We start from the raw sequence: 13387 nt of genomic DNA, 5'->3' as shown, positions 1-13387 counted from the left end.
TCCAAGAGAAGCACATTTGACACACAAAATCATATTTAGAAACACCATATTTGCATCTCAATTCAATAGAAAAACATTATAAGGATTCTGATATAAACCATATTCTAATTCAAAAATGTTTAGAAAAATCATTGCTTCAAGTCTTTTCATTCAATGTAGAAAAATAGGTAAATAAATTCTCAAAATACTACTTTAGCCTCTTTTTACAAAATTTTTTAAAACGAATGGATAAAAACCACCCTATTTGTAAATATTTAGGATGGAATTTGATTTTGAGGTCATGAGAGAATCCATATAAACAGACATGTAACAACTCATCTCCATATGATAAGGCTATCATGAAAAAATAACAAAAAAAAAGGTAATTTTACCTACAATTGTGATGACAAATATCTCGAATTCTATCCTTAACTTGAAACAACTATATCAATGCTATTTTGGAACTCAGAAACTGTCATTTCTCTGTTCCTCGTCATCAACGCTCGAAGTTTTAACCACATTGTCTTTTTTTCTTACCTTCTTTATATTCCCCAACATGGTCATTATCTGCTTCATCATCGAGTGTTTCACCATCTGAAGTTATCTACTCGGTTTTATTTTCCGGGCTTTCGTCTACTGGTTTATGATCCTCTAAAGAGCTCACTCTAGCAGAAACTTCTACATCTTCAGCTAGTTGAAGTTGAGATGATACCTGTTCAGTCACTTGTCTTGGTTATTATCCTGGCATGGCTTCGTTTTCTGTGTCCTGTTCCTGATTGGGAACAATATCGACATTTTCACTTTTGTGGTCACTGACTCCATGCATTTCACTCCTGTCGCTGGTTGCATCTCCGTCTGAAGATCTCTGATCCGTAGGGGATATAGACATTGTCACCTCTTCGCTAGTTTCTCCATGTTCCATATTCTCGACCTTCAACGCATCAGTAGGAAGGGGAGGGGAGTCTTCCATGCTGACACTAGGGCTGCTACTTTCAAAAACTTCAGAGCCCTCACTTTCACAAGATTCTGCAACATTATCGGTTATTGCTTCGCGTGTAGAAGCAGGAAAAGACTGGAATGTATCCCAGTCTTCTTCGTCTTCATCCTCATCCCCTTCACCGTCAATCACAGAATTGTTTTCAGTGCTAGCCTCAACTACACCAGGCGGTATTTTCTCTCTATTCACCTCTATCGCTGGTGGTTTTATCTCCAGTAACGGTGTTGGGAGATTTTTCTGAGTTGAATGTTGATCTTGCATGACAGAAGCGCGAATAACCCCCTGACAGGAGATAATTGTTACTTTGTTAGTCAAACGAGTATTGATGTCAACTTCAATAAGAATCTCTCATTAAATATTTAAATATGGTGAAACTTATGTTCCAATATCCAACTTCAATTCTTTGGATGAGCAACTTAACAGAAATTTCATGCGTCTATAAATATGGTGAAATTTATTTTCCAATATCTTCAGCTAAGGTATCTTTGAGAGAGATTAAACTATGAACATCAGCCTAATTTACTAGGAGGTCAATTCTGGCAGCACAGTTGTTTTAATTTTAGAAATTAGATGCAAACATACTTATTTTGCTGTATACAATATGACTTAAAAAACATGTTCTTGTCCTCATTACACATTGTACCACTACGAAGATGTCTACACAAAATGACACGTGTTTGAGAAATATCCAAGAGATTACCTGAAGTTGCTGCCGATGCATCACTGGCATCGACAATATGACATCCTTGAAAATAACGGCAGAGGAAGGAATCTGAGCAAGATGAGAAACAAGCTTTATTGCTGTGTTTCTCAATTCATCAAGTTCCTGTAATTAAAAGAACTTCAATGAACCAGAGAGGAAAGAATCTTGAAGTTAAAACTTCAGACTTAGTTGAACCAGATTGCTTACTTTAGGATTAGAGCCTGACGATTCAGCGAAAATCATGACTACTGCTTCCAGAAGCAGATTCATGAAAATTTTCTGGCATTCACCGACATTTGGCGATGTTTGTACAAGCACTAAGAATCTCAAGCACTCAATAGCAATCACTGTTGATTCTTTGGTTATTGGTTTCTGCCAAGTATGAGTATGAAACAACTTACATCATTGAGTGTGGTATCTAAACCATGAAAGAGAAGAAGATGCTAGAAAAGAAACGAAGTAATAATAATTTTAACGCAAAATATATTGCAGTTTCCAACATATACTCTGATTGGAACCTTCAAATATAAAATTCAAAAATTTGACTTTCACTCTAATTGCAATAAAAACCAGCAACTAAAACATTTAGAATTTCCTCAATACCTCAAGTGAAAATGAACCCAAAAATAAAAACCAGTAGCAACGCAATGAAGTAAGAAATACGCCACTGTTTTATTCTACTGGATTTGTAAACTATAGATGATATTTCTAGAGCAACTATTCAAAGCTGAAGAATTTAGGGGATCAAAATGAAAAGAAGATAAAAGTTAAGAGGGAAAAGAATGTACAAAGTGATTGGCGTGACATTAACTTTATAGAAGTTGAACTATAATGCATTAATGCTTGCTTTTAACTATAATTTTGGAGTCCTAATTACCCTTTAAAAAATACGACTAAATAAAGTACCTTCAACATGTTATGGATTATCATCAAAACATCTCCAATGAGTTCCCCAACAAAGAACAGCAGGAAGGCTTTTTCTTCTTTATTTTTGTATTTCTGTGTCATGCTTTTTAGTACTTGCAACCCAATTGCCTGAACCTAAGGAACAGAAGCTTCCATCATCCAACTTTCTTCCCTTGTAATTTTGTTAACAGTTGCAGATATTCACTTTGGATAATATTTACCTGTGAGTTTGAATCATGAAGTACGTTTCTGATGCACTCAGTTCCATATTTGAAAACAGTAAAACATACACTCTCGATCTCTTTATGCGCTTCGAGACACCCAGCTAGATAAACCAGCTTTCCCAGTGAAATAATTTGCTCTAGAGAGAAAGCAAGTTTCACTTGCAGTAGTCTCTGGAGATTGGAGCTTTTGTTCTTGACCAAATGAATGCCCTCGACACAATTTCTGCACAAATCCACAACCAAATTCATACACGTTCCAAGAAGTATTTTAGACTGACGACCATCCTCACCAAGCTTGGTACTATCTGCAAAAAAAAGAATCCACAAACTTAAGTGTCATTTTTATCTTATTTTAGAATTTCTCAAAAAAAAAAATTATTATTATCGAAAATTTTACAAAGTGATTTTGATGGACTAAAAGCACCTTTTACCCATTTTTAAAGTTTTAACCAAACACTAAATTTTTACGAAAACACCTCTAGTCATCTCTAAGCACTTTAAATTTTAAAAGACATGTCAAACACACTAACTCACTCACGCCGTCTCTCCTCCCATATGTCACATCATTTAGTTACAAAAGTGGACCCACGCAAGCTAACAGACAATCTAAAGCCCCCTTCCCCCTAGCACGTTTTCTCTGATATGTGCATTTACTACTGGTGGGGTGTCCTATCAAGAGATTCTATAAAGATTTGTAAATTCAAGATTTTATAAACGGAATTGTAATATGAGGTGTTTCCACAACAAACAAAAATAATTTCTAACTGGCAAACATATGGAAGTAGGTGTCACTTCTTAGACTAACATCAGTCTAGATCAAGGATGCCCCAGCAAACTTCCTTTTACAAAAATTATTACATCAGGAAAAAGGGATGCAAGTGCAACTCGTCTATAAATATTTTGGACATAAAAATACTTTAGCCTTAACAATGAGTTATAATTTCCAAAAGCGTACCTCGGATAAGTTTCTCTAATATATGGCCAAAGGACCTTATAAAATCATTTACTTTAGACAAGCAGAATTCAGTCGATGCTTCCCTGAAGCATTTGTGTCCGATTGAGAAAAAGGCCAGCAGCAAAGATACTATTTGTTTCTGCATGCCACCAAAAATGCAATTCAAGCAGAGAGAACACTCAGACATTTATAAAAAGCCACGAATAAAGTATGGGAGAAATTTCTGATAAGTAAGGAAGCTTTCCCTAACAAATTATTAATCAAACGAGTGCATTTATTATTTTTTTTTTAATAAGAAACTGAGCTTTTATTGGAATAAAATGAAAGATTATAAACGGAATACTAAACTAGATTGGACTCCAAAACAATGCGACTGATAATAGTGCAAAAATCCTAAAGATTCTGATATCCTAATTAAATGTATTACTAAAATAAAGTAACTTCTTCCAAAAATATAACCTGAATAAATACTCGAACAGAGAAATGTAAATATTCAATGAAAAGTTTCTACACCAAATATTCACCTACTCACCTTAAATTCAGAACGCTCCATGAGTACCTTTAGTGTGATAAATAATGATGATATCAAATCCTCCCAATTTGGATGATCTAGCTGTCTGGAGCTCATACTGGACAACAAGAGGCGGATCATATCATCAGACCAGCAGTACAAATAAATCTAATTACGGTTAAAAAAAAGTAAGTGTATGATGTATTTCATATTACCTCTGATACATTCGAAAAAGGAAAGCCAGACATAATTCCAATGCGAGATAAGCAAAGCCTTCTGTTTGAAGAAAACTTTCAGGGCAGTTCTGAACAATCTGTTTGAAGAAAGAGACAAAAAATTTGGCATGAATTATCCGTTCATTCTGAAGAGATGTGATACATGTGTTGCTGACTTGAGAAGTAATGGAGAGGTTATAATTGAAAAATGTTAAAACCAGGAGGGACTTGATTGAAACTTTTTAACAATTGAGACTAAATTGAAAAGAGCCCAAACGTTTTTGGCCAAAACATATTTTATCCTATAATTTAAAAATAATAAAAAATCAGGTAACTGCAGCTCTGGGCTGGACAAGCTGTAATCTACGAAAACAGGGAAGTAACCAGAAAATTTCATTCAAATGATTTTGAACTCCTAATACCTAACAATTCTTAATATTACCGTCAAGTTTGTTTAACAGAAGAATTCAGAAAAAGAAAGCTTTAAAGTGGATTTTAATGTTTATCAAAATCTTGTAGCTTCTTTTTTTTTTTAATGGAAAATCTTTTAGCTTCTTATAATGACATTCAACTATAACTTTCATAATATTCTAATTTAGTACTGTCAAATGCATATATCATCGATTCATCAATTAGATGTCTTTAAAAAAATGGAAATTTTTTTTTATCCGAAATGCCCTAAAGATTCATATGAAGAATTAGTACATAGTCTTAATTTTTACCACCAGTCAGTACTGCTAAGGCATACTGTTTAGAGCTTATATAAAACAATAAATTTCCACATGCAACATTAATATACTTGGAAAAGCGTAATGATTTTTACCTGGGACAGCACAGACACTGCAAGAGAATTCCAAGAGATATCCAAGAACGTGTAATATGAGAAAACCTACATGAGATAGTCAGTAGCATGTGATAAGAAAATCGATTCATAATCATAAAAGAAGTAGCATCGTCTAGTAAACACCTGAAGGTAAAATCTGTTCATCGTTGTTTAAATAAAATAAAGAATTTCAATTCAAATTATACAGCTGAGAGCACAATAACTGTTACCCCATACCCAACATTAAGGCATCTCATATGTACTGGGAAGAAAGAATAAAAACGGTATAATTGACACTCAAACCACAACTGAGACAAACAGATCCATTATATATAATCAACTTAGAACTTTGAGAATTTTGCAATTAAGAAACTGGCATCTCTGACTAACAAGGCAATCAACTGAAATTCATATCTGATACGGGGGCCATTGGCCCACATGATATTAAATTCATTTTTCTAGGGGGGAGAACCCATCTCAGTAGCTTGCTGCCGGGGCTTTCGAGCGTCGCCTGGGCCTTACACTACAGCCCAGGCCTGGCGCACCCTTCTTAGAAAAATATTAAAAAAGAAAAACTGAAATTCATATTCCTAATCAGTTGTAAAACTAAGTGAGGATCTTAAATCATGCAATACTTGATCACAACCTTGTATGGGCGTGGGTTATTCCATGATTCCACATATTCTCAAGTTCAACGTGATTATAACTTGCATCTCTAAAGTAAATGCGAAATAAGGAAAATTGATATTCAAGAGTCTACAATTTACTGATTTAGTATCACATAAAACCAGTTAGACATTCATAAAAGCCTCACAAATTAAAGGATATTTTTTCTTGATTAATTCTGGATCATTAATCATATATTAGAAGGATATAACTATATAAGGAACAAGTATAGAATGCACCTGCAGAAGTTCTATGCAGATGTCGACTGTAATAAATCCTGCACTGCAGAATTTTTCAGTCGATAAAGATTGAAACACGGGCAGTACGATTTCATAGAGTTTTAGTTCTGTAGGATCCGTAGTTTCTTTTGGAGAGTCTTCAACTCCACTTTCCGTAGCAGAAGGTGGTGGTATCCTTTGATCCCCAAGGGGATGACGTCCATGAAACGAAGCAAACAGAGCAAAGCTCCACAGAAATCGATATTCATTAGAATCCAGTTCAACCATGCTATATCCAGATAAAAAGTTGTCTTCTGATGCATTATTTCTGGACAAATTTGTAATCCCATCAAGTTTCACAGGAATTGCGTCCAATGCAATGGCCTGCAAAATAACTGGCCAAGATTCTTCTAATGAAGGCTGTAACTTTGATACAACCAGAGGTGATTGAATTCCATCGAGAAAAGGATTCCACTGCAAGAAATTTGCACAAAGGAATTAAATGGGGAACAGAAGCAAAAAATTTATCGGCAAATAGTAAGCTAGTTTAATATTATATTCCTCACATTTTTCTTGGGATGCAAGAATAAGCATGTATGGCTGTAATCCATCAGAACCCCAATCCAGTGCTTTCCCAATATAGTCGAATTCTTCGAAAACCATGGTAACAGGGCTAGATACTCACGTGGAACTTCGCTCTGGTGTCTCCTCAAAAGTGCATATGTGTAACATTTGAGAGAGGCATGTGCAGCCAGAAGCCTAACCTTAATCTATTCCATAATTCATAATTTTTTAGTAGTAAATATTGTATAAGAAGGTCGCTTCAGGCTAAGTCCAGAGAGAGAGAGAGAAAGCAAAAGGCAACTGAACATACCTTGCATGAGACCCATTCAGCAAATGAAGGATAATAAAGTTCCTTGAAGTCACCCAATAGCCGTGAAATTAATGAAAAAATGCGCTTAACAGCAACTTGATCACGATCGATTATTCCACTTGTGAGGATCTAAACTTTTTCAGTATGAGAACCTGTTAACTTGACATAAAGTAATTTCAAAGAAGGTGAAGAAAATCTGAATGTTCGAACCTTAGTGGCCAGCAGCAGTCCTGCCTCCAAAAGAACAGGGCCAGAGGATGTATCTAAGGCAGAGCGAACTGCAGATACTAGTTGGGCCTATAATTCAAATAAGAAACAAAACTTCAGATGATCAATGAAAACGAAACCACTTCAAGAAAAATCATTCATTAATGGAGCATGAAAATCATAGACAGCACCAAATGCTAATTTTGAAAATTTTATCCAAATGTGTGTATGTGCATGTGTATAGAGAGAGAGAGAGAGAGAAGCACCTGATATTGCTCCAATAGAAGGTGATCCGGAAGCTCGGGATCAGCTACACGTTCAAACTGTATTCATGAAACACAAGATATACAAAACTCTCAAAACGAGATATCACAAGGAATTTGAAATTGCATTTTCCTAGGGAAAGACTAAAAGGAGAAACTAAATATCACTTTCAAAGTCAAAAGCTTTTCCTCAAACTAAAAGACCTAGATACAATGGTAGTAAGTCAAAATAGTTGCAAAGAGAATCCTATCATACTACATTGCACTATCATCTCTTGTTTTATAAGTAACAAATCTTCCATAACCAATCTTATCATAGTGACAGAACTCTCTGAGGAAAAGATACTTTCTTTATTAATGATAAACATGAAAGAACAAAATTTTCAGACTTTCGAGGTCTACTCTCTTCTCTACTTCCTAAGACTTCCAATATAATTATACATAGACTTACATCACACATATGCTGACCTCACAGTTTTCCCCATGGCTGAAGTGTGGATGAAAAAGAAGAAAATCGGTTTTATCATTAAGATTGAGACCATGGATTTAAAATTGTAGTTGCACCACTAACTTCTCCTTTATTATCAATGCAAAGCCTAGGGTTTTATTCCACTTTGGGTTTGAGGCATGAGGACCCTCTCTCCTATCTCCTATATCCACCTTCCTCCCCTCCCTTGATGCTGATTCGTGTAGTCGTTTTAGAGACGAATGTAAACTTGAAAGGCAGAATTGAAGGTTCAAAATGGGCAGACAACATGTACACACTGCTCGCATGCAATATGATGATGATGCTATCATTTTTAGTAATAACAATGAGGAAAATATCAAAATTGGAGAAATTACTTGATATTTTCTTATAAACCCCTCTTTCTCTCATAAAGATGTCATCTCCCTGTTTCTTTATGTTGTATTTCCATTTTTTTTAATAAATGGCTTCATTTAATTTTGAAAGGAAAAAAAACTAATAGAAGGGTAATTCAATTTATTTACGTCCAAGGTTAATAGAAAACCCTAATGGGTTTACACAAACAAATATTAGAACATAAATCGTGGGGAAAAAACAGATGATTTGATTCCATGCGACACACATCATTATGCAAGGTGTTGTTTTTAGATAAGAAAGGAAAGAGACATAAAAAGAGAATATACTTGGTATATAAAATGTGAACTTACCTTATCAATGATCAAACTTAGGAGTCCAACACCAATTGGCTTCATACTTTCAAATTGAATTGTGCTGATCTATAACCAAGAAATTCAACTGTGAGATCTACTTAAGACATAAATTTAAAGTATCATAATCATATATAGTAACCTCATATTTAGCACCTGATAAGCAAGTGAAATAAGCTCTTGCACATGAAGGACTAGCCAATCACCAGAGCCATGCCCATTAGCCAATTGGTCCCTTGCTAAATGAAGATCAAAATGAGCTGCATTCTTTCCAACCACACCAGGTAGACGACTGAGACACCTGTAGAAAAATCAATTTCTTATTTTAGTTTTAAAAAATTATAATAAATAACAATTTGCAGTTACCAATAATAATAATTTTATAATGGATCATTAACTGGAGGAATGCCCTATGGCAAATGATGCAACTATTCTCAGTAAAACGATAATCTAGTTGTATAGGTGAAACAATATACACACATATATCAAAACAAATAAATCTCATTTCATTTCTTTTTTATTCTGAAGATATCCATTTTCTTCCATTCTTTTGTTAATGCCAGTAATTCCCTAAGCGTGTCAAATATTCAACATGATCCAAGTTTGAATAAACTTATATCTCAATTTTTATGCTTATCAAACAACAAAACTAACCACCATTGTTTGAAAATGTGGAAGCCTTAGAATGTGAGCTCCATTCTTGCCAATTTATTTTTCAATGCATTTCTTTCCTTTTCTTTTTTTTAACAAGATTCGAACTTTTCATTAAGTTATGAAACGGAACAAAAAATTTTGAGAGATACAAACTCCCATAGGAGTGAAAATGAAAAGAAGGAAAAAGAAAACAAACAAACCATTAGTAAATAAACAATTACAAAGGAAATATAAAATTCTCCCAATTCAAACAAATCATGCTAGGCTAGTAGGACTCAAATAAGTTGGAAAGAGCACATCATTGCGAAGCTTCAATGCATTTCTTGTGTTACAAATAGTTTTAGTCTTTCAGTTGCAATTGGAGATTTCATCAAATTATGAGAAGATGATTGGTGTCAAGGACTTTACTTTAGATCACATTCTCTGGTCCTTATTATTTATTTTCTAGAAAAATAAACAAAATTATCATTAAAGGGAGTTGAAAGTTCAAAGAAGGGTATGAATAAGTTCTAAGAGATAACCAAATGCAGCACATAACAATACAAAAGCCACATCTCAGGGTTGAAACGAAAATTTACAACTTTACCCCTCAATTTTTAACAATTAAAGGACTATTTATGTTGGCTGTAGCCATCTTTATAATTTGTGCATTAATTAATTAATTATCAAACTAAGAGGGAAAATCATCAAAGATCTTACTCTTTTCCAAACAAATATCACAAGAGATACCAAACATCCTACCAGCCAAAAACAAACTTTCCTTTTCCTGAAAGAGGGTGAAGGGATAAGTATCTCTCCCAAAAAAAATCTCTAATGCAAAAATGAAAAACTGCTGAACCTGAAAACTTAAATTTACAGAATATAATAAATTAAACGAAATAATGAAGAAAAAATGATCTTGATCCTTCCAGTGTAGCTTTTAGAGAACATACCACTTAGAAATAAGCCATAAATTAAAATTTTTCTTCTGAAATAATCACAGGAATTAATCTTTTTAGTCCATAAAATATCAATAAGGTTGAAGGGGTGGGAGAAAAAGTAAAGGCAGGCTTCACATACTCGGCAGCAAAAACTCTGGTTCGATATCTAAGATGTTTATCCCTTTGAGTTATAATGTTGGAAGGCTCTAGAGCATGTCCTGGTATTGTAACTCTCTTGTGGCTAGAAACCATATTATCGTCATCTTCTCCAGTGCTCAACTTTTGGTCACCATCGGGAGCATTTGAAGGATCCTTTTCGGAGTTAGTATTATATTCAATATTTCTCCTTGTTGATGTAGCAAGAACCTGAACAATTCAGCAGTTAAATCAGGTACAACATATAACATGAATTGTTCGAAGATTTTATATTGATGCATGAGGAGCAGACTTTGAAGCCCAATGAGAATAGCATAGTATATTTATCATGACCAAGATCCGACAATATTCCAAATTGACCCAAGCTTGAAGGAAATAGGAATAATGTAATCTTTTATAATATTACAATTAAAAGCTTAAAAGTACAAGGAAACGAGGGGAACCCATTTTTTAAACAATAGCCCTTACATGATGATGTAAATAACTCATTACTTCAATGGTTTAATATACAGAATGATGGAAGAAGAACATGAATTTGAACGAGTAAAAAAACTTACAAGATTTCGACATATTGTTATCCAGTGAGATGGGCATGAGGGGCATGATGCATAGAGTAAGCGCATAATTGTGGTCCGCACCATATTTGCAATGCTGCAAAAGTCAAGAAATAATACTTAGGATATCAAGCCTTTTTATAAGTTTTGTATTCATTTTCCACTTCATATTCTAACCGAAAATATTTTCTATAATTGATTTGTATTTAAGAGGTTGCTTAATCCTTGTAGTTCTTTGTGATCAATTCCTTTAATAATAATGTTTATTTTTGTTTCTCATAAAGAAAGGAAAAAAAACACATACGGAGATGGTTAAAAAAAGCAAAGCAGAAGGAGCAAAACAGAAGGTGAAGAGAAAAAACTAGGGGAAAAAAGTGTAAACAAAACCAGTTTTAGATGATATTTAGAAATTAGAAGCAGGGTTTCTTTTCAGTCAGATGACTTTTTAATAGATTTAAGTCTTTTTCTGCTCATTCCTTGTATATGTAACCAGAATTCTCAATAAGCAGATGTATCATAACTAAACATCAGAGGGAAAACAAGAATTCAAACTTAGAACAAAAACATAAAAATTGACCTTAAAAGTTTAGGCAAGATGAAGAGATTCATTCATAGCTTACTCTGAATCAGTTTCTTCATCTAGCATATGAAATAAGCTCTCTTCTATTTGTTCATCAATGATGGGAACCTAATAAGAATACGTCATTGTGGACACAAAGTTCATGATTGATACAAACCAGCCATCAAAAATGGGAGAAATGAGGGAAAGGTAAAAAGAAAAACAACATACTGGATCCTTTTCAATAAGATGCCGGAGAGTAGATACAGCAAGATGTCGTAATGTTGGCTGCATTCTCAAAAAATTGAGTGAATAAGAGAGAGAGAGAGAGAGAGAGAGAGAGAGAGAGAGAGAGAGGACTATTTTATATATCAAGGAGAGAGAAAACTGTTAAAGAATTGGAAGTCCAAGACAAGTAATTTGGAAGCTCATTTCATAATCTGAGAAACAAAACCTGTTTAGAGGATAAAGTTGGGAGAAGAACTAGCAAGTGGGAGCGCACAGAAACAGCTTGTGGCGCAAACAAAACAAGTTGTTGAGTAAAGCCAACACTCCTGCAGAAATAGTATGTGACGTATTATCACCAACAAAAGAGCAATCTTGAAAAGGAAAAGAGAAAAACAACTAATTAGTTTTGGCCAAGTTAATTGAACTTGTGCACTTTGGATATCAGAAAGATGCTCCATCGTTTTCCACGTGGTTGGGGAAACCATTAACTATACTAGTAGGTTATACCAGACAAGTGCAGAATTGATATAGATATAGAACTGAAAGGCCAATAATTTTGGTAACATATTGATCATTCATTAATTTTCTTCCCTAAGGATGTGTGTGTGTGCACTTGGGTTGGGGGGGTGGGGGTGTTGGGTGGTCGGAGAGAGAGAGATAAAATCATCTTACTCGAGCATGATTGATGCTTCTTGCCAGGAGCTTATCTCTGCAACAACAGACTGAAAGTAACACCCATGATAAATAAATAAAGTATTTATTATTCCTGATAGTTTTATTGTAAATAGTTAAATGTCATTCTTTTGAGTACAAGAAATGGGAGGGCGTGAGGATTTGAATCTTCAACTTTAAAGGAAGGAGTAGATGCCTTTATTGTTGAGCTAGGCTCATTTTGGCATAATTAAATGTCGTTCTGTGTAGCTCTTGTCTTGATCAACATAGAAACATAAATTATCCATATCCTCTTAGTGACCCTTCTGGCTTTAGTTTGGCTTTTGAAAATGATTGTAAAATCTGAAAACTCAAATTCTATTGTTGCATATAGTTAAGTATTATTTTCAATTTTCTGACACAAAGAATTCATATCCTCAAATTTTGGGCTTTTGCAAGGAATTATGGAATTCCAAGGTCCCCAAGAAATGTGAAGCATTTCATGTACACTCTTTTCTGAATTACCTAAATTTGAACAAGAAATTTAGTAGATGTTGACTCTCTCAATGGCCTAAATTCAAACAAGAAATTTAGGAGTGGAACCCTTACGCTGCATGTATAAAGTTAGTGAATAGGATCCTAATCATATCCTCCTCTTTTGTCCGGTGGTGTCTACACTTTGGCATAGACTCCTCGAAATTTGGGAGCAGCGTTCTTTTCCATGGTGTATAAAATATTTTGTCTACCAAAGGCTTTGTGGTCATAGTCGGGAAGAAAGCAATAATAGCTTTGAGTTGATGTTTTTGTCGTAGTTTTGTGGGAACTGTGGCTGGCAAAAAATAAAAGAGTTTACCTAAACTACTTATCGATGTTGGAATGTAATTGTTTCAAAGCTTCTCAATGGTGTGCTCTTTCCAATCTCTTTGTCAATTACTCACCTAGCATGATTTA

The 13387-nt window shown here is 34.4% G+C and overlaps 1 protein-coding gene and 1 pseudogene across 1 annotated transcript in view; one reads left to right on the top strand and one right to left on the bottom strand.

Annotated features, from left to right (window-relative positions):
* Positions 1–305: 305 nt before the first annotated feature.
* The window catches only part of SWEETIE (HEAT repeat-containing protein), a 36478-nt gene continuing 23396 nt past the window's right edge, over positions 306–13387 (bottom strand). The window contains exons 27-48 of the mRNA XM_022278575.2: positions 12458–12507; positions 12012–12111; positions 11789–11845; positions 11619–11686; positions 11002–11095; positions 10428–10654; positions 8871–9015; positions 8715–8783; positions 7545–7601; positions 7282–7368; positions 7072–7200; positions 6764–6967; positions 6219–6671; positions 5314–5379; positions 4491–4588; positions 4297–4393; positions 3765–3903; positions 2807–3114; positions 2586–2720; positions 1887–2051; positions 1677–1802; positions 306–1258 (exon numbers count right to left, since the gene is read on the bottom strand). Of these exons, the coding sequence (XP_022134267.1) occupies positions 716–1258; positions 1677–1802; positions 1887–2051; positions 2586–2720; positions 2807–3114; positions 3765–3903; positions 4297–4393; positions 4491–4588; positions 5314–5379; positions 6219–6671; positions 6764–6967; positions 7072–7200; positions 7282–7368; positions 7545–7601; positions 8715–8783; positions 8871–9015; positions 10428–10654; positions 11002–11095; positions 11619–11686; positions 11789–11845; positions 12012–12111; positions 12458–12507 (3417 nt within the window). The 3' untranslated portion in view covers positions 306–715. The remainder of the gene's footprint in view (positions 1259–1676; positions 1803–1886; positions 2052–2585; positions 2721–2806; positions 3115–3764; positions 3904–4296; positions 4394–4490; positions 4589–5313; positions 5380–6218; positions 6672–6763; positions 6968–7071; positions 7201–7281; positions 7369–7544; positions 7602–8714; positions 8784–8870; positions 9016–10427; positions 10655–11001; positions 11096–11618; positions 11687–11788; positions 11846–12011; positions 12112–12457; positions 12508–13387) is intronic.
* Positions 5691–5863, top strand: LOC148212098 (U2 spliceosomal RNA; annotated as a pseudogene).

This window comes from Momordica charantia (assembly GCF_013281855.1).
Source record: "Momordica charantia cultivar OHB3-1 chromosome 4 unlocalized genomic scaffold, Mcharantia_2.0 BLBB01000004.1, whole genome shotgun sequence".
Classification (NCBI taxonomy): domain Eukaryota; kingdom Viridiplantae; phylum Streptophyta; class Magnoliopsida; order Cucurbitales; family Cucurbitaceae; genus Momordica; species Momordica charantia.
Note: the sequence above shows the minus strand (reverse complement) of the source record. Positions and strands in the feature narration are given on the sequence as shown.